We start from the raw sequence: 13,210 nt of genomic DNA, 5'->3' as shown, positions 1-13,210 counted from the left end.
CCAATCAATCACTGGCCCGCTCGCTTAGCCTAGACGCCGAGCGCCGAGCTCTTCGATGCGATGTGCGCTTGCCCAGCGGCGAAGAGAGCCGAGTTGGCGGAGCGCCGAGCTCTTCGATCGATCGAACGGCTTAACGTAGTCCAGGCCGCCGAGCCCCGAGCGCCTCGAGCGGCGGGCGGTCATGGCTCTGCTCCGGCGCCGCCTCCCGCCCCTGAGGCTCCCGGCGGCCCCGGTGAGTATCGGCCGCCCCTCCGCCCTGCCGGGGCCGGTGCGGGGCTCGCAGGGAGCGTGCGCAGAGGCGCCTTCGGAGGGGGCCCGGCCCTCTGGCAGACTCGGGCGGGGGGGGGCGGGGGAGGACGAGAGCGGGGCCGCCCGGGGAGCCGCTGCCTGCGGTGGGAGCCCTGCGAGGGGGCCCCTCTCCCCCTCCGTGGCCTGCAGAGGCCTGGCCTGGCCTGGCCGCCTCGTCCCCATTCGTCCGGCCTCCGCCTCCCGGCCCCTCCCGGCGCCCCTCCCGCTCGGCGCTCGCGGGGCTCCGGCTCTAAAAGAGGGGCGAAGGCCGCGGCTCTGCGCACAGGCCAGGGGGGCCCCTTCCCCTTCCACGGCCTGCGCCTCGCCTCGCCGGCCCCGGCCTACAGCGTCCCCGGGAGCTAAAGGGAAATGCGGAGCGATGACATAACAGGCCAGTAAACCCAGTAAACGGGCGCAGGGGGCGGCTGGTTGCCGCAGAGCCCGCACCGAAGGACGCGGCGTTGGTCTTCAAAGCGGCGCAGGGTGCTGCGCCCCAAAGGGCGGCTGTCAGGATTTCCCCTGCCTTTGCGAGACTCATTTGCAGCCTTCCTTCCGTTACCCAGTGAGGAGGGGGTCGTGCGAGGCGGGGGGATTCGTGTGCGCGGAGAGGCGGCAAGAGGAGGGGCTCCTGGGATCTTCTCCACCCCTTCCCTCAGAGGACTCTCAAAACGACCAAGAGTTTCCTAGGAAACGCAGCGGGGAGGAGGGTGGTTGGAGGTTCAGGGTTTTTTTTGGGGGGGGGTCATAGTTACCAATGCAATAGAGGAGCCCTTCCAGCGCCCAGCACTTTGTGGCAAGGAGAGGAAGAGGGGCTCAGACACGCAGTCTGAGGGTGCCTGGAGTGGGCTCGGAGCTGGGCATATATGGCAGGACAGCCCAGTTATGCTGTGGAACGTACCCGGCGCAAGACTGCATTTTCTCTCCCCCCCCCCCCGAACAGTAACTTAATGGTTGTCCCTGGGGTGGGACAAAGGACTGGAAAAGTTTTATTTAGGGCGAGACAATGAACGGGGAAGGTCTGATAAGGTCTTCCTGTCCTGAGTGGAACTAAAAGGACCAGTGATGACTTGGGGAGGGGAGGTACTCAGAGCCCTGAGTTGCTTGAGAACTGGAGAGGGGATAAGGGGAGATCAGCAGGTTGTGTTTCGGTGATTAATTCAGGAACTCCGGGAGGACCCTTTGTCTTAGGATCTTTGCACAACTCGGGCGTGGGGGCCGACAGCTGGCCTCACCTGACATCTCACAAGCTAGCGTGTTCTGTCTGCCGGCCGGGATCTGGCTTCCATGTTTCTGCCTGTTTGGGCAGTATTTTGTGTCTGAAACACATTCAGGGAAGGAGCTTATGGCATAGCTGTAGTCATAAGCCTTCTTAATATTGTGAGGGCCTGTCTCACTGCTTTTTTTTTTTTGTAAAAATTTTTATTGGATTAGAAACATTCCATATCATTTACAATCACATTCCCTGAAATTTTCCAATTCTAACCCCCTCCCTTTCCCCCCCCCTTTGTATTGACTTCCAACAGTTTTCCAACCCCTCATTCTATTTTCCCTTTACTCATATCAACTTTGATACATTTGTTAAAATATACTTTCAAATTCTTCTAAGCTTATCTATCATAATTGTGCTATTTCTATGCTCTATCTTATTCTTTCTAGTCTCTTCAATACGGGACAAACAATTTGCCCCTCGTTATATGTATCTTCTAATACTTCTATAAACATTGCATACATTCATGATAAATCAATCAATTTGACTTATATTCTATATGTTGCTCTTTACTTTCTTTTACATATCCTATCTATCTTAATTATCTTATTTCACCATTGTAAAGCTATCTAACAAAAATAGTCATTATATATCCATTTAACATAAGTCAGTCTATTAAATCCACATTCCGTATGCTAATCTATATTCATACTCCCTTGTACAATTATTATTTGCTTTTAGAGAAAATATTTAATGTAATTTCTATCCTTATAATTCTTATAGTAATAGCACTACTAATACTCTATATAATAATTAAATGTGATATTTGCTCAGAATTATTCTGTTAACTCTCCACCCCGGTATAGTCACTTCCCTCTTCTTATATTATATTTCAGTAATTTTCAAACTGCCACAGTTCTCCTCCCACCTCCCATTTTTTCACCAGATATTGTTTCAGCTTCTCCCAGTCCTTGTTAAACTGCCCTGGATCAAGGTCTCTTAGTTTTCTTGTCAGTTTATCCATCTCCGCCATGTACAGCAATTTGTGAATCCAGTCCTCGATAGTTGGCACTTCTTGTACTTTCCACTTCTGCGCATACAAAAGTCTAGCTGCTGCTGTCATATAAAATAACAATGTCCTATATTGTGCTGGGATATCCTCCATTCCCAAGTTCAGTAGCAGGAGTTCTGGGTTCTTATTAACTTGAAATTGTAAAATCTCACTCATTACTTCTATTATTTCCCCCCAGTACTGCCTAGCTACCTCACACGTCCACCACATATGATACAAAGATCCCTCATGCTTTCTACACTTCCAGCATTTATTAGACATATTCAGATTCCCTAGCACAATTTTCTTTGGTGAAAGAGTGGATAATGCTGAAAAATCGCAAATTACTGGCCTTAGAGGGATATAAAAAACTGTTCGGTTGGCATGGATATTTATGGTATGACAAAGTGAAAGCAGACTCTTATGTTTTTGCACCATTATATTCGGAGAAGCCTCTTCACAGTTTGGAAGAAACATAAAGACTACCTACAGGAAGGAACTCCCTCCTGGGTGGTTCCATATGAAGCAATTGATCCAAGAACGGTTGATAATGAACAACAGTGTTTAACGTATAAGGAGATAACTCAAATAGAATTTTCTAAAATAAGAATAAGGACACAACAAGAGTTGTCCCCAAACTACAATTGGTTTCAATATAGACAAATTAGAGATCTTTATTATTCGGACTGTGCGAAGGGAGGAATAAGAATGGAGAATTCAGAATTAGAGAAAGTAATTTTACAAGAAGATAAAAAGGAAATCTCAAAGGTTTATAAAGTACTGTTAAAATGGTATACTGAAGATGAGGCAGTTAAAGTGCAAATGGTGAAGTGGGCTATAAATTTTAACAAAGAAATAACAATGGAGGCATGGGAATACTTGTGGAAAAATACCTTGAAGATTACGACATGTACTAATATTAAAGAGAATGTCTATAAAATGATCTACCGTTGGTATCTGAGGGCCTGTCTCACTGCTAACACTTCCACCCTCTTCCCTATAATGTAGCAGGGTAGTGATGATCCTTATTGATTAAAATATTTATATTCTGCGTTTCTATTCCAAAAAAGACATCAGGGCAGACTACAACAAGTTATAAGTTAGAAGCCAACCTGGTGAGTTTATGTCAGATGTGAAATTTTAACAATGTTGTTGTGTTCGTCTGAAGAGAGTGCGATTAGAATTTTGAAAGCTATTACAATGACTTTTGCTTTTTGAAGCTAATACAGGTATTTAGAAGGAATGTGTGCAAGCAGTCCGGAGTATTGATTTCATTACCAGAAGAACAGAAGGCACGTTTGCAAAGTGGACCCGATTTGCAGGACTTTGTATCTGGGGAACTTTCGGATAAGACTAATTGGGCAAAATATAAAGGCAATTTAAAACGCCAGAAAGGAGAAAGGTAATTAAAAGATGGTTCTTTCATTTTGCTTTCCAGTTCAGACTGTTGGCATCACAATCCAAAGGTCCCCTCATCTAAATGAAATGCTGTTTGTTTAACAGCTGTTCTTCTATCTAAACAGAATGTCATCTTTTTAAGAAACACACTTTGTAGGGTGAAAACAAAGCAAGGACTTTGTAGGTGGGGGGAGGGGGTTGCATCAGAGGAATATTTGAAAGAAAAAGGGCACTGTGAACTACAAGGAAGTTTAGTGCCCCCAACTGTCATATTTTTAGCTACCTGCCGTTTTCATGTAGACCATGGGTTGATGTAAAAAAAGCAAGAAACAACCACTTTTTGTAGAAGTCTTCAATGATTCTTTGCCCAATAGATATGAAAGGTGCCACTACTGAGTAACAAACAAGAAAGTGAGAGTGAGAAGAATATTTTATGAAATATTTAGTTCATAAAGAGAAAAATAATTCCTTATCTCTAAAAAGTTAAGCTATCTAACAAAGCAAAATTACTATTATGTTATTTCTGTTTTTAATTATTGTTTTAGACTAAGACTTCCTCCATGGCTGAGAACTGAAATCCCGATAGGAAAAAATTACAACAAATTGAAGAATACATTGCGAAATTTAAATCTACATACGGTAAATCTTGTACTTGTTAAATTCTGGGTAATCTTAAATCCTCCTTGTGATTTAGGCTGCATTCCTGAGCACTCTTACTTGGAGGCAAGTTCCATTGCAATTAGTGGGATTTACTTTGAAGTAAGTAGGATGCTGTTCTTAGAATCATAAGGCAATTAATACAAGATCCAACTTCTATTTTCACCGCTGGTGGCTTGAGTTGCTAGTAGCCACTGTACTGTATTCCTAGAAAGGCTGTTGCCATTAAAACCTCCCCCTGAGCAACTTGAGTCTGCAACAGGGTTGTGCCAGAGTGCAGGCTTCAGATGCTAAAAGACCTACAAGATGTTGGTTTGGAGACCTGTCTGTTAGTCCTGACCCTTGAAGTACAGAATGTGTCGTTGCAAGGGATGGAGAAAGGAGAAGAGACTGCCAACCCGGTAAGATAATTTGAGTTGTTCTTCACTAGCAATGGCTCAGGGCCACCGTTTATACCACTGCATTAGCACTATGATTTCTCGTAATAATCATCCTCAATGTAACAGCAGCACTTGCCTTAAAAAGACCAAACTCCGTGTTTGCAAAGCGCATCTGTCCTTGTTCCAGCGTCACCAGCACTTCCGTTTCATTCTCGCTGTAGGTTTGTGAGGAAGCACGTTGTCCAAATATCGGGGAGTGCTGGGGAGGGGGAGAGTATGCCACTGCTACAGCAACTATAATGGTAAGCTGGCCCCTGGCAACGGAGCTTTTGGGTGGGGGGGGGATCCCTGAATGTGTACAGAAACCTCGTCTGCTGTGTTTACTCACGGTTATTGTGCCAGAGCAGCCCAGAGTGGAGCCGCTCGTCTTTGCTGTGTCATTCAAGAACAGGCAAAAGACAAAGGGGCGCCTCCACTTGACAAACTAACTAGCCACAACCCTACGGAAGGCAATACGCAATGAACTGTACCATTAAGGAAACATAGTACAAAACTGAATTATATCAAACAGTTTATAAAGTGCAATGTGCCCAGTGTAAATGCAGTCAATATACAGTCAAGTAAATATTACAATGAATGAACCATCAGTAATGCATATGAACAAACCAACTGGTAAGCGGTATAGGTAAATAAGAGTCTCTCTGTGTGTAGACCATGTTACAATCAAACGTCCCAGTAGAACAACCACTGCAAACCGTTCCTGCAGAGTAGCCAACGGGTCTATGCCAGGCGTTTGTCAATTCCCATTTCGTGACAACTGCTTCCTCACGGGCAAGGTGTTCATAATAAATAACAAGTCATAACAAGTCATACTTGACTTTATATTGACTGCATTTACACTGGGCACTTTCTGATATCAGCCATACTCGGAAACAGGAGGTGGGCTGCAAGACTGTATGTCTTAGGTGTCAGGCTATGGATGACAGGCTATGGCAGGTAGATCCCTGTACCACTGCAGCAAGAAATCCAGGCTCTTGGTTAAATGGTTTTATTCAGGAATCAGATCATTTCCACAGATATGTCCACAGGATTACTCAGAAGCAAGGTAAGCATCTAAGCAGTAAGAACAGGTTGACAGGAACAGTGACCTGTGGGGAAAGCCTTCCTTTTAACACGTTTGCTCTTTCCCCCTCCCAACAGTAAAACAGGACTTTTGGTGTGAACTCGTCCTGAGCACGTCTCACATATTTGTACTATCAAGTCGAGACACTGAGAAAGCAGGAGATCAAAGTTGAGACATAGTAATTCATGGGAGCAAGCAGTGTGCAAGGTCAGAAGCACTGAGAGTTTCCACAGTCCATTAGATAAGGCACCTGGAGCTTCAATAAGCTTGTGAAAGGAAACAGTTATGGCACTGGTAATATGACATCAAGTTATAGCATGAGATAATGGTTCAGAAACATTGGTTCAGAAATAATAGGTCAGCAAACAACAGGCCAGCATGAAGTAGTGGCATGGATGGGGCACAGGCACGTCATTGGGCCCTGTGCATCGTGTGTCGCTTAGACTGCCTCTGAAGCATCAGGAGAATTCCTTTCTCGTCTTCTGGCCAGCTGCTAAGTTTTTTTTGAAATTTAATCATAGAAAGTTCAGTGCATTCTTGAATAACAGTTATCCTAACCGTTCCTGTTTCAGCTAATGGGAGATACTTGTACGAGAGGTTGTCGGTTCTGCTCAGTCAAGACAGCAAAAAGCCCACCTCCCTTGGATCCTGAGGAACCATATAACACAGCAAATGCGATCGCTGAATGGGGTTTGGATTATGTTGTGTTGACTTCTGTGGACAGGGATGGTGAGTAAGTTTACCTTTTTTCATTCTTAACAAGAGAAGTTTCATCATTTAATGCTTAGCTAAGGTATCTGTAAAGGTGGTTTTTCAGACATTTGATACAAACTATGTAAAAGTAAAAGGGACCCCTGTTACATTTATAGAACTTTCTTGGTAGCGTCCATTTCAAAGGAAAACTTACTGGAAATATTTTGGATGTTTCTGTTGAAATTCCATGAAGAAGAATAGAAATATCTGTTAATATAAAGTAAATTCTCATTCACAGATTGTGGATTTGGATTGGAATGTACTCCTACCAACATGTTTTTCAGCAATATAAAACTACACAATATATTCAAAATAAAATTTTAAGGATTATAGTAGTAGGGTATCTAGAAATTTTTAAAATCCATATATACAGTCTAAAGACCAGGAAACAGTAGTGAAAGAAATGTTCTGTACTGTGGTGGTGTTATATTGAAAATGGATAGAATGACATGTTTATTTCTGTTACAACCAGTAGTATACTGTGAATTTTGCACCTAGCACTTTCAGTAAGCGCTTACAAAGTACGTTTCATGGTTATTTGACGTCAGTCTTATTGCGGTGGGGTTTCCCTTTGTATTATGGATGGAAAGTCAGCAAACACAACTTTGACATAAGTAAAGTAGGGGGTTTTTTGCATTAAAAATAACTCCAGTATACTTTTCTTAGATATTCCTGATGGTGGAGCAGCACACTTAGCAAAAACTGTGTCCCACTTAAAAGAAAGGTAAATATGCATAAATGTAAATGGAAGACTTTAAAAAAACATCAATGCAGCATTAATTTTCCATGATATAGCATATATTATGTATATTTATTTTTTAACTTTTGTTTTTCAGGAATCCAAAAATTCTAGTGGAATGTTTAACTCCTGATTTCCGAGGAGATCTTAACGCAGTAGAGAAAGTGGCTGTATCGGGACTAGACGTGTATGCCCACAATGTGGAAACAGTTCCAGAATTACAGAGGTGATGAAAGGTGATAAATATAAAGATAGGTTTTAGGGGGGTGTGCTCTGAGAAAATTTCAGTTTGCTTCTGGAATAATTCTGTTCCATTATTGGTTTGTTCCTACTGGGCCGGTGCCAGTTCAGGTCTGGTCCAGTTTGGTGTAATGGTTAAGAGTGGCATGGCTGTAATCTGGAGAGCCGGGTTTGATTCCCCACTCCTCCACTTGAAAGCAACTGGGCGACCTTGGGTCAGTCACAGCTCTCTCAGAGCTCTCTCAGCTCCACCCACTTCATAGGGTGATTGTTGTGAGGATAACAATAACTTTGTAAACCACTCTGAGTGTGGCATTAAGTTGTTCTGAAATTACCATTATTATTATTATTTTTCATGAGTTTCGGCCTGTTGCAGGTGTGCACGTGTTGTGACCGCGCATCTGCAGATGCGGTCTGTTCTTTTCAAGGGGCGGTAGGGAAACGAGGTTATGGGGCAGCTGTACGCATGCAGCAGTACGAAAATCACACAGAGCACAGTCTTCCCTGTAAACCATTGGCCCACCGAGTTTGAGAGCACACAACAACAGGGTTCCATGTTTACGGATCCCAAAGAATGGGTCTGGGGAAGGCATGCATCAAGGCGAGCGTTGGGTGGCTGTGCACGCACACACCCCAGACAAGGCGAGTGTTGGTTGGGTGGGAAACTTACCGGCAAAGCGTACAAGCAGGGGAGAGCGCTCCATTGCCAACCGGCAGAGCACAACAACAACAACAACAACACCCTGCTTTATGGACGCAACCAATACATTACACCCTTGAAGGCTACTGTTGTGTCATACTTTCCTGTGCCTTGTAGTTTTGATCCCACAATGAGGGGCTAACCCTCCTCACCCTAATCTGCTTTGCAGCAGCCTGGGACTCCCTGTTTAAATGTGCCTTCGGCCTGTCCTTGCACTGTGCGTGAACCACTCAGCATGGGAAAGCTAGAGGTTGGGTTTTCTCCACACACAGGGAAGTAGAGGGAGGATGGCCCCCTCTCCCCCCCTATTTTTTTACTAGTAAAAGTGGGAGACTGGACAGGTTGCTCGCTGCCAGTCTCCCTACCTAAAACCCTTAACCCAGAGTTGAATGAAAATAAAGAAGAAACAATGGTAGGCAGAGCTGAACAAGAGTCACGTTAGCGTGTCCAAAAATAAAAAAAAAGACCAGATTAATCTTTGCACATGGATTACTGATCTGGAAAGACTTGGGTGTGCAAGTGTGCAATGCACACGCCTGCTACCTCCACATCAATTAACTCAGCAGGCTTTCAGGGCAAGATGACATTCTTCGTGGTGCTCTTTGGAGGACTGCTTTAGTCACAGGGGTGGCACTGGGGCACCCTGGCACCTAAGCAAAGGGCGGCAGCAGCAGCAGCAGCAGGCCGCTGGATGGGCATGCTCCAGCTCCACGTGCCTGGGACCTCCTCCTCCTCCTCTCTTTGCCGCATGCAAGTCCTGAGATTGGTCTTAGTGTGAGCTTCCCACGGTGAGCTGCTTGTTGCTCCTAAGATGCCCCTTTCCTGAGGAGAGGAAAGCAGCCTGTGTTGATGGGCATTCATGTGGAGCGCTTCTCCCCAAAGGGTCCACGTGTTGATTCCTAGGAGTCATGCTCAGTGCAGTCCTATACACACTTTCCTAGAAGTAAAGCTCCACGGAATAGACCTGAGTAGGATTCTGAATAGATGTGTTTAGAGGTTCTCTTTTTGACTACAGGCTTGTGAATGAAACTGCAGGCTAGATTTCAGAATATTGTTGTTTACAGGCTTTGCATGCTGTGTGTATTAGTCACTCATACCAAAACATTTGACTGTTGTCACAAGCAAAGAAATAATTTGCAGGAATTGCTACTAAAACAGTAATGCGAATATCAGTCATCATTGGGAATACATGTTTTCTCTGCCTTTTTCTTTATTTTTTCCTCTATGTTAGAACAGGGATGCTGTTTCACTGCCTGAAACACAGAGTTTATGCTAGCAAGATCAGAGAATCCACATCTAGATAGACAAGAACTAGGGAACTACAAAAAGAGATTCCGACTTTATGAATAGGCTGCTATTGATCATATTTATAATTTTTGTTGTTCTTGTTGTTGAAGACATGTTCGAGATCCTCGGGCCAACTTTGACCAATCGCTCTGTGTTTTGAAGCATGCTAAGAAGGTGCAACCTGATGTAATTTCAAAAACATCCCTCATGCTCGGTCTGGGTGAAACAGACGAACAAGTACTCTCCACCTTGAAATGTAAGTACAGCCTTCCCACATGCACAGGCCATGCTTGGAATGGAGCAGGCAGCGCGGGCAGGACACAGGATTCAAGGGACAGTGGGGCAGACTGTGAATGCCCCCGAGGCTCGCTCCTTCCAGAAGCATAACTGGGACTCTCTGACCTTCTATATATACTTTGCTTGAAATATATGGCAAGATGCTCTCGTTTATTGGGACCTATTCAGTCCTTTTGGAGTTTTAATCTTAGCTTTAATGTGGTGCCTTGAAGGAGAGGCCCAGACCTGATTTCATTCTCATTTGGTAAGTTAAAGTCGGCCGTCTGAAATGCCGTTTACTCGGAAGCTCCAAGGAAACATGTTTAGGATCGGAGTGCTAAGCAGTGCCATACGAAGTTAATACAAACTTTGCTTGGCGCTCTGCTCATCTACTATAGATACCCTTTTTATCTTTTATAGTATTACGGGAAGCTGATGTGGATTGTTTGACTTTGGGACAATACATGCAACCTACAAAACGTCACTTAAAGGTAAACGCGTGTCCTATTTTTGCAGTGTTTGAAAATCTCCGTCTCCTTGATCACCATTTTGGCTCATGGAGCATCTGCACTAGCTGTCCTTCACGGGGGGCACCCCAAAACCTGTCTCTGATGCATACGAGGTTTTTGTAAATGCTCTGTTCGACTCCTGACTTCCTTCTAACTGAATGGCGTAAAGCAATGTATCTATTCAGCGCACGTGTGTAATCTCTTAATCAAGTCGCTCCTTAATTTTTTCCCCCATTAAACAGTTGATGCAGCTTTTTAGTGCCAAACACTCATGAAACAAAACAGTGTCGTCTTAAGGGAGCAGAGGCTCAAGCAGCTGTGCAGTTACTCATTGAGGCTAGAAAAAAAAGATGCGCTTCCAGGTGACTCGATCATGATCCAGAGTGGTTTTTGTGTTCCAGGTAGAAGAATACGTCACGCCCGAGAAATTTAAATATTGGGAAAAGGTCGGACACGACCTCGGGTTCCATTACACAGCTAGCGGGCCCCTTGTGCGCTCCTCATACAAAGCAGGTGAACGACTATCAGAGTGTCCTCATTTGTCGAACTTTTATTCCCCCCCCCCTAAAATTCTTGGTAAAAGCAATATCACTTTAGGTACCGAGAAACCAGGGCTTTTTTTCAGGGGGAACGGAGTTCCGGGACCTCTTGAAAATGGTCACATGGCTGGTGGCCCCGCCCCCTGATCTCCAGGCAGAGAGGAGTCGCAATCTCGACCCCCCTCTGTCTGGAAATCAGGGGGCAGGGCCACCAGCCATGTGACCATTTTCTCCAAGGGCAACCCACTGAGTTCCACCACCTCTTCCCCCAGAAAAAAAGCCCTGCGAGGAACTATATTTCTTTTTTTGTAGTTAGCAGAATAATACTGATTGTAGAAAATGTTGCCTTTCTCTAAGCATTTTATTTCATGTTTTAAGTTGTATTGGGTGCATCCATCAAATGCTGCAATTGTACAAATTCTGTTTATGTGAGCGGTTCCCCCGTGCAAGTGCCCCTGGGTCACTAGACAGAAGCAGCACACAATGAGTCATGGCCAGAATTAAAATTCAGCTCCAAGTTCCTGTGTAGAGCTTACAGCTTTGGCCACTGCATGTGAACGTTGGCAACAAAATTTCATCCAGGAAGTTTAAAATGGGATATATTTTCATAGTAATTTTTGAAGCAGAAAGTGCAGGTTAATGGTTTGTTAACGTGGACTTTAGCATCTATAGTAGATAATATAAAAACATATAAATTAAACTTATTGTTAGCTGTAGAAGGCAAACTTGAAAGATCAGTTCAAGATCAGATTTTTTTTAAGTCAATTTGCTTCCTGGCTGGAGCATAATTTTCGAGCATCACCGTGTTGGCAAAGAATGGGAGTAAAATGGTTTGCTGCTCCTTAACGTTTTTGTCTGTTTTGCAGGTGAATTTTTCTTGAAAAACTTAATAGAGAAGAGGAAGGTAAAAGTTATATAAAACAAGAGATATCTAGAAGTGCCAGTACAGCTTCAACGTTTAATATTCCTGCTGGCCACATAATGAAGAACCTGTGTGGGACATTCACCTGGGTTTTGTTGACCTCAGAATTAAACCTAACATTGAAGTATTCAGATTGTCTTTGAACTCTTATGTGCTTTAATATAGTAAAATACGTGTTTAAATGGCTTTACATTTATAATTTTATGGTGATATTTGGGGAGCATGCCTAAACTTACATTCATTGGGGCTTATTCTCTGTAAAGTGTTCTTAGGATTGCAGTCTCAGTGAAATATCTCAATAGTTGGGTAATATTAGCGATGGAATAAAGAACTAAGATGAACACTGTGTACACCATTTCTTGCTACAGTGTTACAAATACACCCGTCTGAAACAACAAATAATGTTAAAAGGCAAAACCCAACCAACATTAGGTAAAGTATGAACTCCCTTGATGTATGTAATCTGTCCACTGAAATGAGATTTAAGTGCTTCCATCCGCCTGGATCAGTGGCAGAGTCCCAGTCATAGCTCACACCTTTCATGGTTGCCCAATACTTAACTTGTGTGTTATGAAAGAGTTTGATGCTACGCAGACACTGCTCTCTGAACAGCTTGGTCCTATTGCCAAAGACGTGACAGGAACGGATGGAGCGCTGCCCGGTATTGTGCCACCACCAGTGAGCCAATCCCAGACATTTCACTGTGCATTAATTAGTAGGGGCCAAGGATATCGTGCCCATAATTTAGTATGATTGATTCATCTGAACCTTTCTCTGGAGCAGTCCTTTCTTCCTCAACAAGAAAATCACAATGAAGGGGGGTTTTGGAGCAGCTCCTGTTCCCAAAGGCATATCACATTTAAATTTACTTAGTATATTTTACTCAAAGTTTCCTTCAGTTTATGGGTAGAGTCACAGCCCTTGATGGACCATGAAATTGGGGGGGGGGGGGGCAACAGATTTCTACCTTTTCTCTTCCTGCCACCCTCCATTAAGAAAGCTACTGTACTATGGAAGTAGAAGAGCAAACTCTGGGTCCAGCAGCAGTAGTAGTATGAAGAGTGACCACTCAAAAGATTCATCCCAACAAAGCATCATTTCTGGTACACTGGCAATACCTATGCTAATTAACACTGAAAGA

The 13,210-nt window shown here is 44.0% G+C and overlaps 1 protein-coding gene across 1 annotated transcript; it reads left to right on the top strand.

Annotated features, from left to right (window-relative positions):
* Positions 1-128: 128 nt before the first annotated feature.
* Positions 129-12,412, top strand: LIAS (lipoic acid synthetase). Its single transcript, XM_054990013.1, has 11 exons — positions 129-232; positions 3,767-3,948; positions 4,490-4,583; positions 5,203-5,283; positions 6,677-6,833; positions 7,524-7,581; positions 7,694-7,822; positions 9,934-10,079; positions 10,520-10,590; positions 11,010-11,121; positions 12,014-12,412. Exons 1-11 carry the CDS (start codon positions 182-184, stop codon positions 12,064-12,066), a joined length of 1,134 nt encoding a protein of 377 aa, XP_054845988.1. The 5' UTR covers positions 129-181; the 3' UTR covers positions 12,067-12,412.
* Positions 12,413-13,210: the final 798 nt, after the last annotated feature.

This window comes from Eublepharis macularius, chromosome 10 (genome assembly GCF_028583425.1).
Source record: "Eublepharis macularius isolate TG4126 chromosome 10, MPM_Emac_v1.0, whole genome shotgun sequence".
In the NCBI taxonomy this organism is placed as follows: domain Eukaryota; kingdom Metazoa; phylum Chordata; class Lepidosauria; order Squamata; family Eublepharidae; genus Eublepharis; species Eublepharis macularius.
This window is presented reverse-complemented; position numbering and strand designations above follow the sequence as displayed.

Bases quoted from the DNA above. Each gene is read 5' to 3' on its own strand.
- LIAS (XM_054990013.1), top strand. From the start codon at position 182: ATGGCTCTGCTCCGGCGCCGCCTCCCGCCCCTGAGGCTCCCGGCGGCC. The intron at 3,949-4,489 runs GTAATTAAAAGA...TTATTGTTTTAG, and splicing joins AAACGCCAGAAAGGAGAAAG to ACTAAGACTTCCTCCATGGC. The intron at 10,080-10,519 runs GTAAGTACAGCC...TATCTTTTATAG, and splicing joins AGTACTCTCCACCTTGAAAT to TATTACGGGAAGCTGATGTG.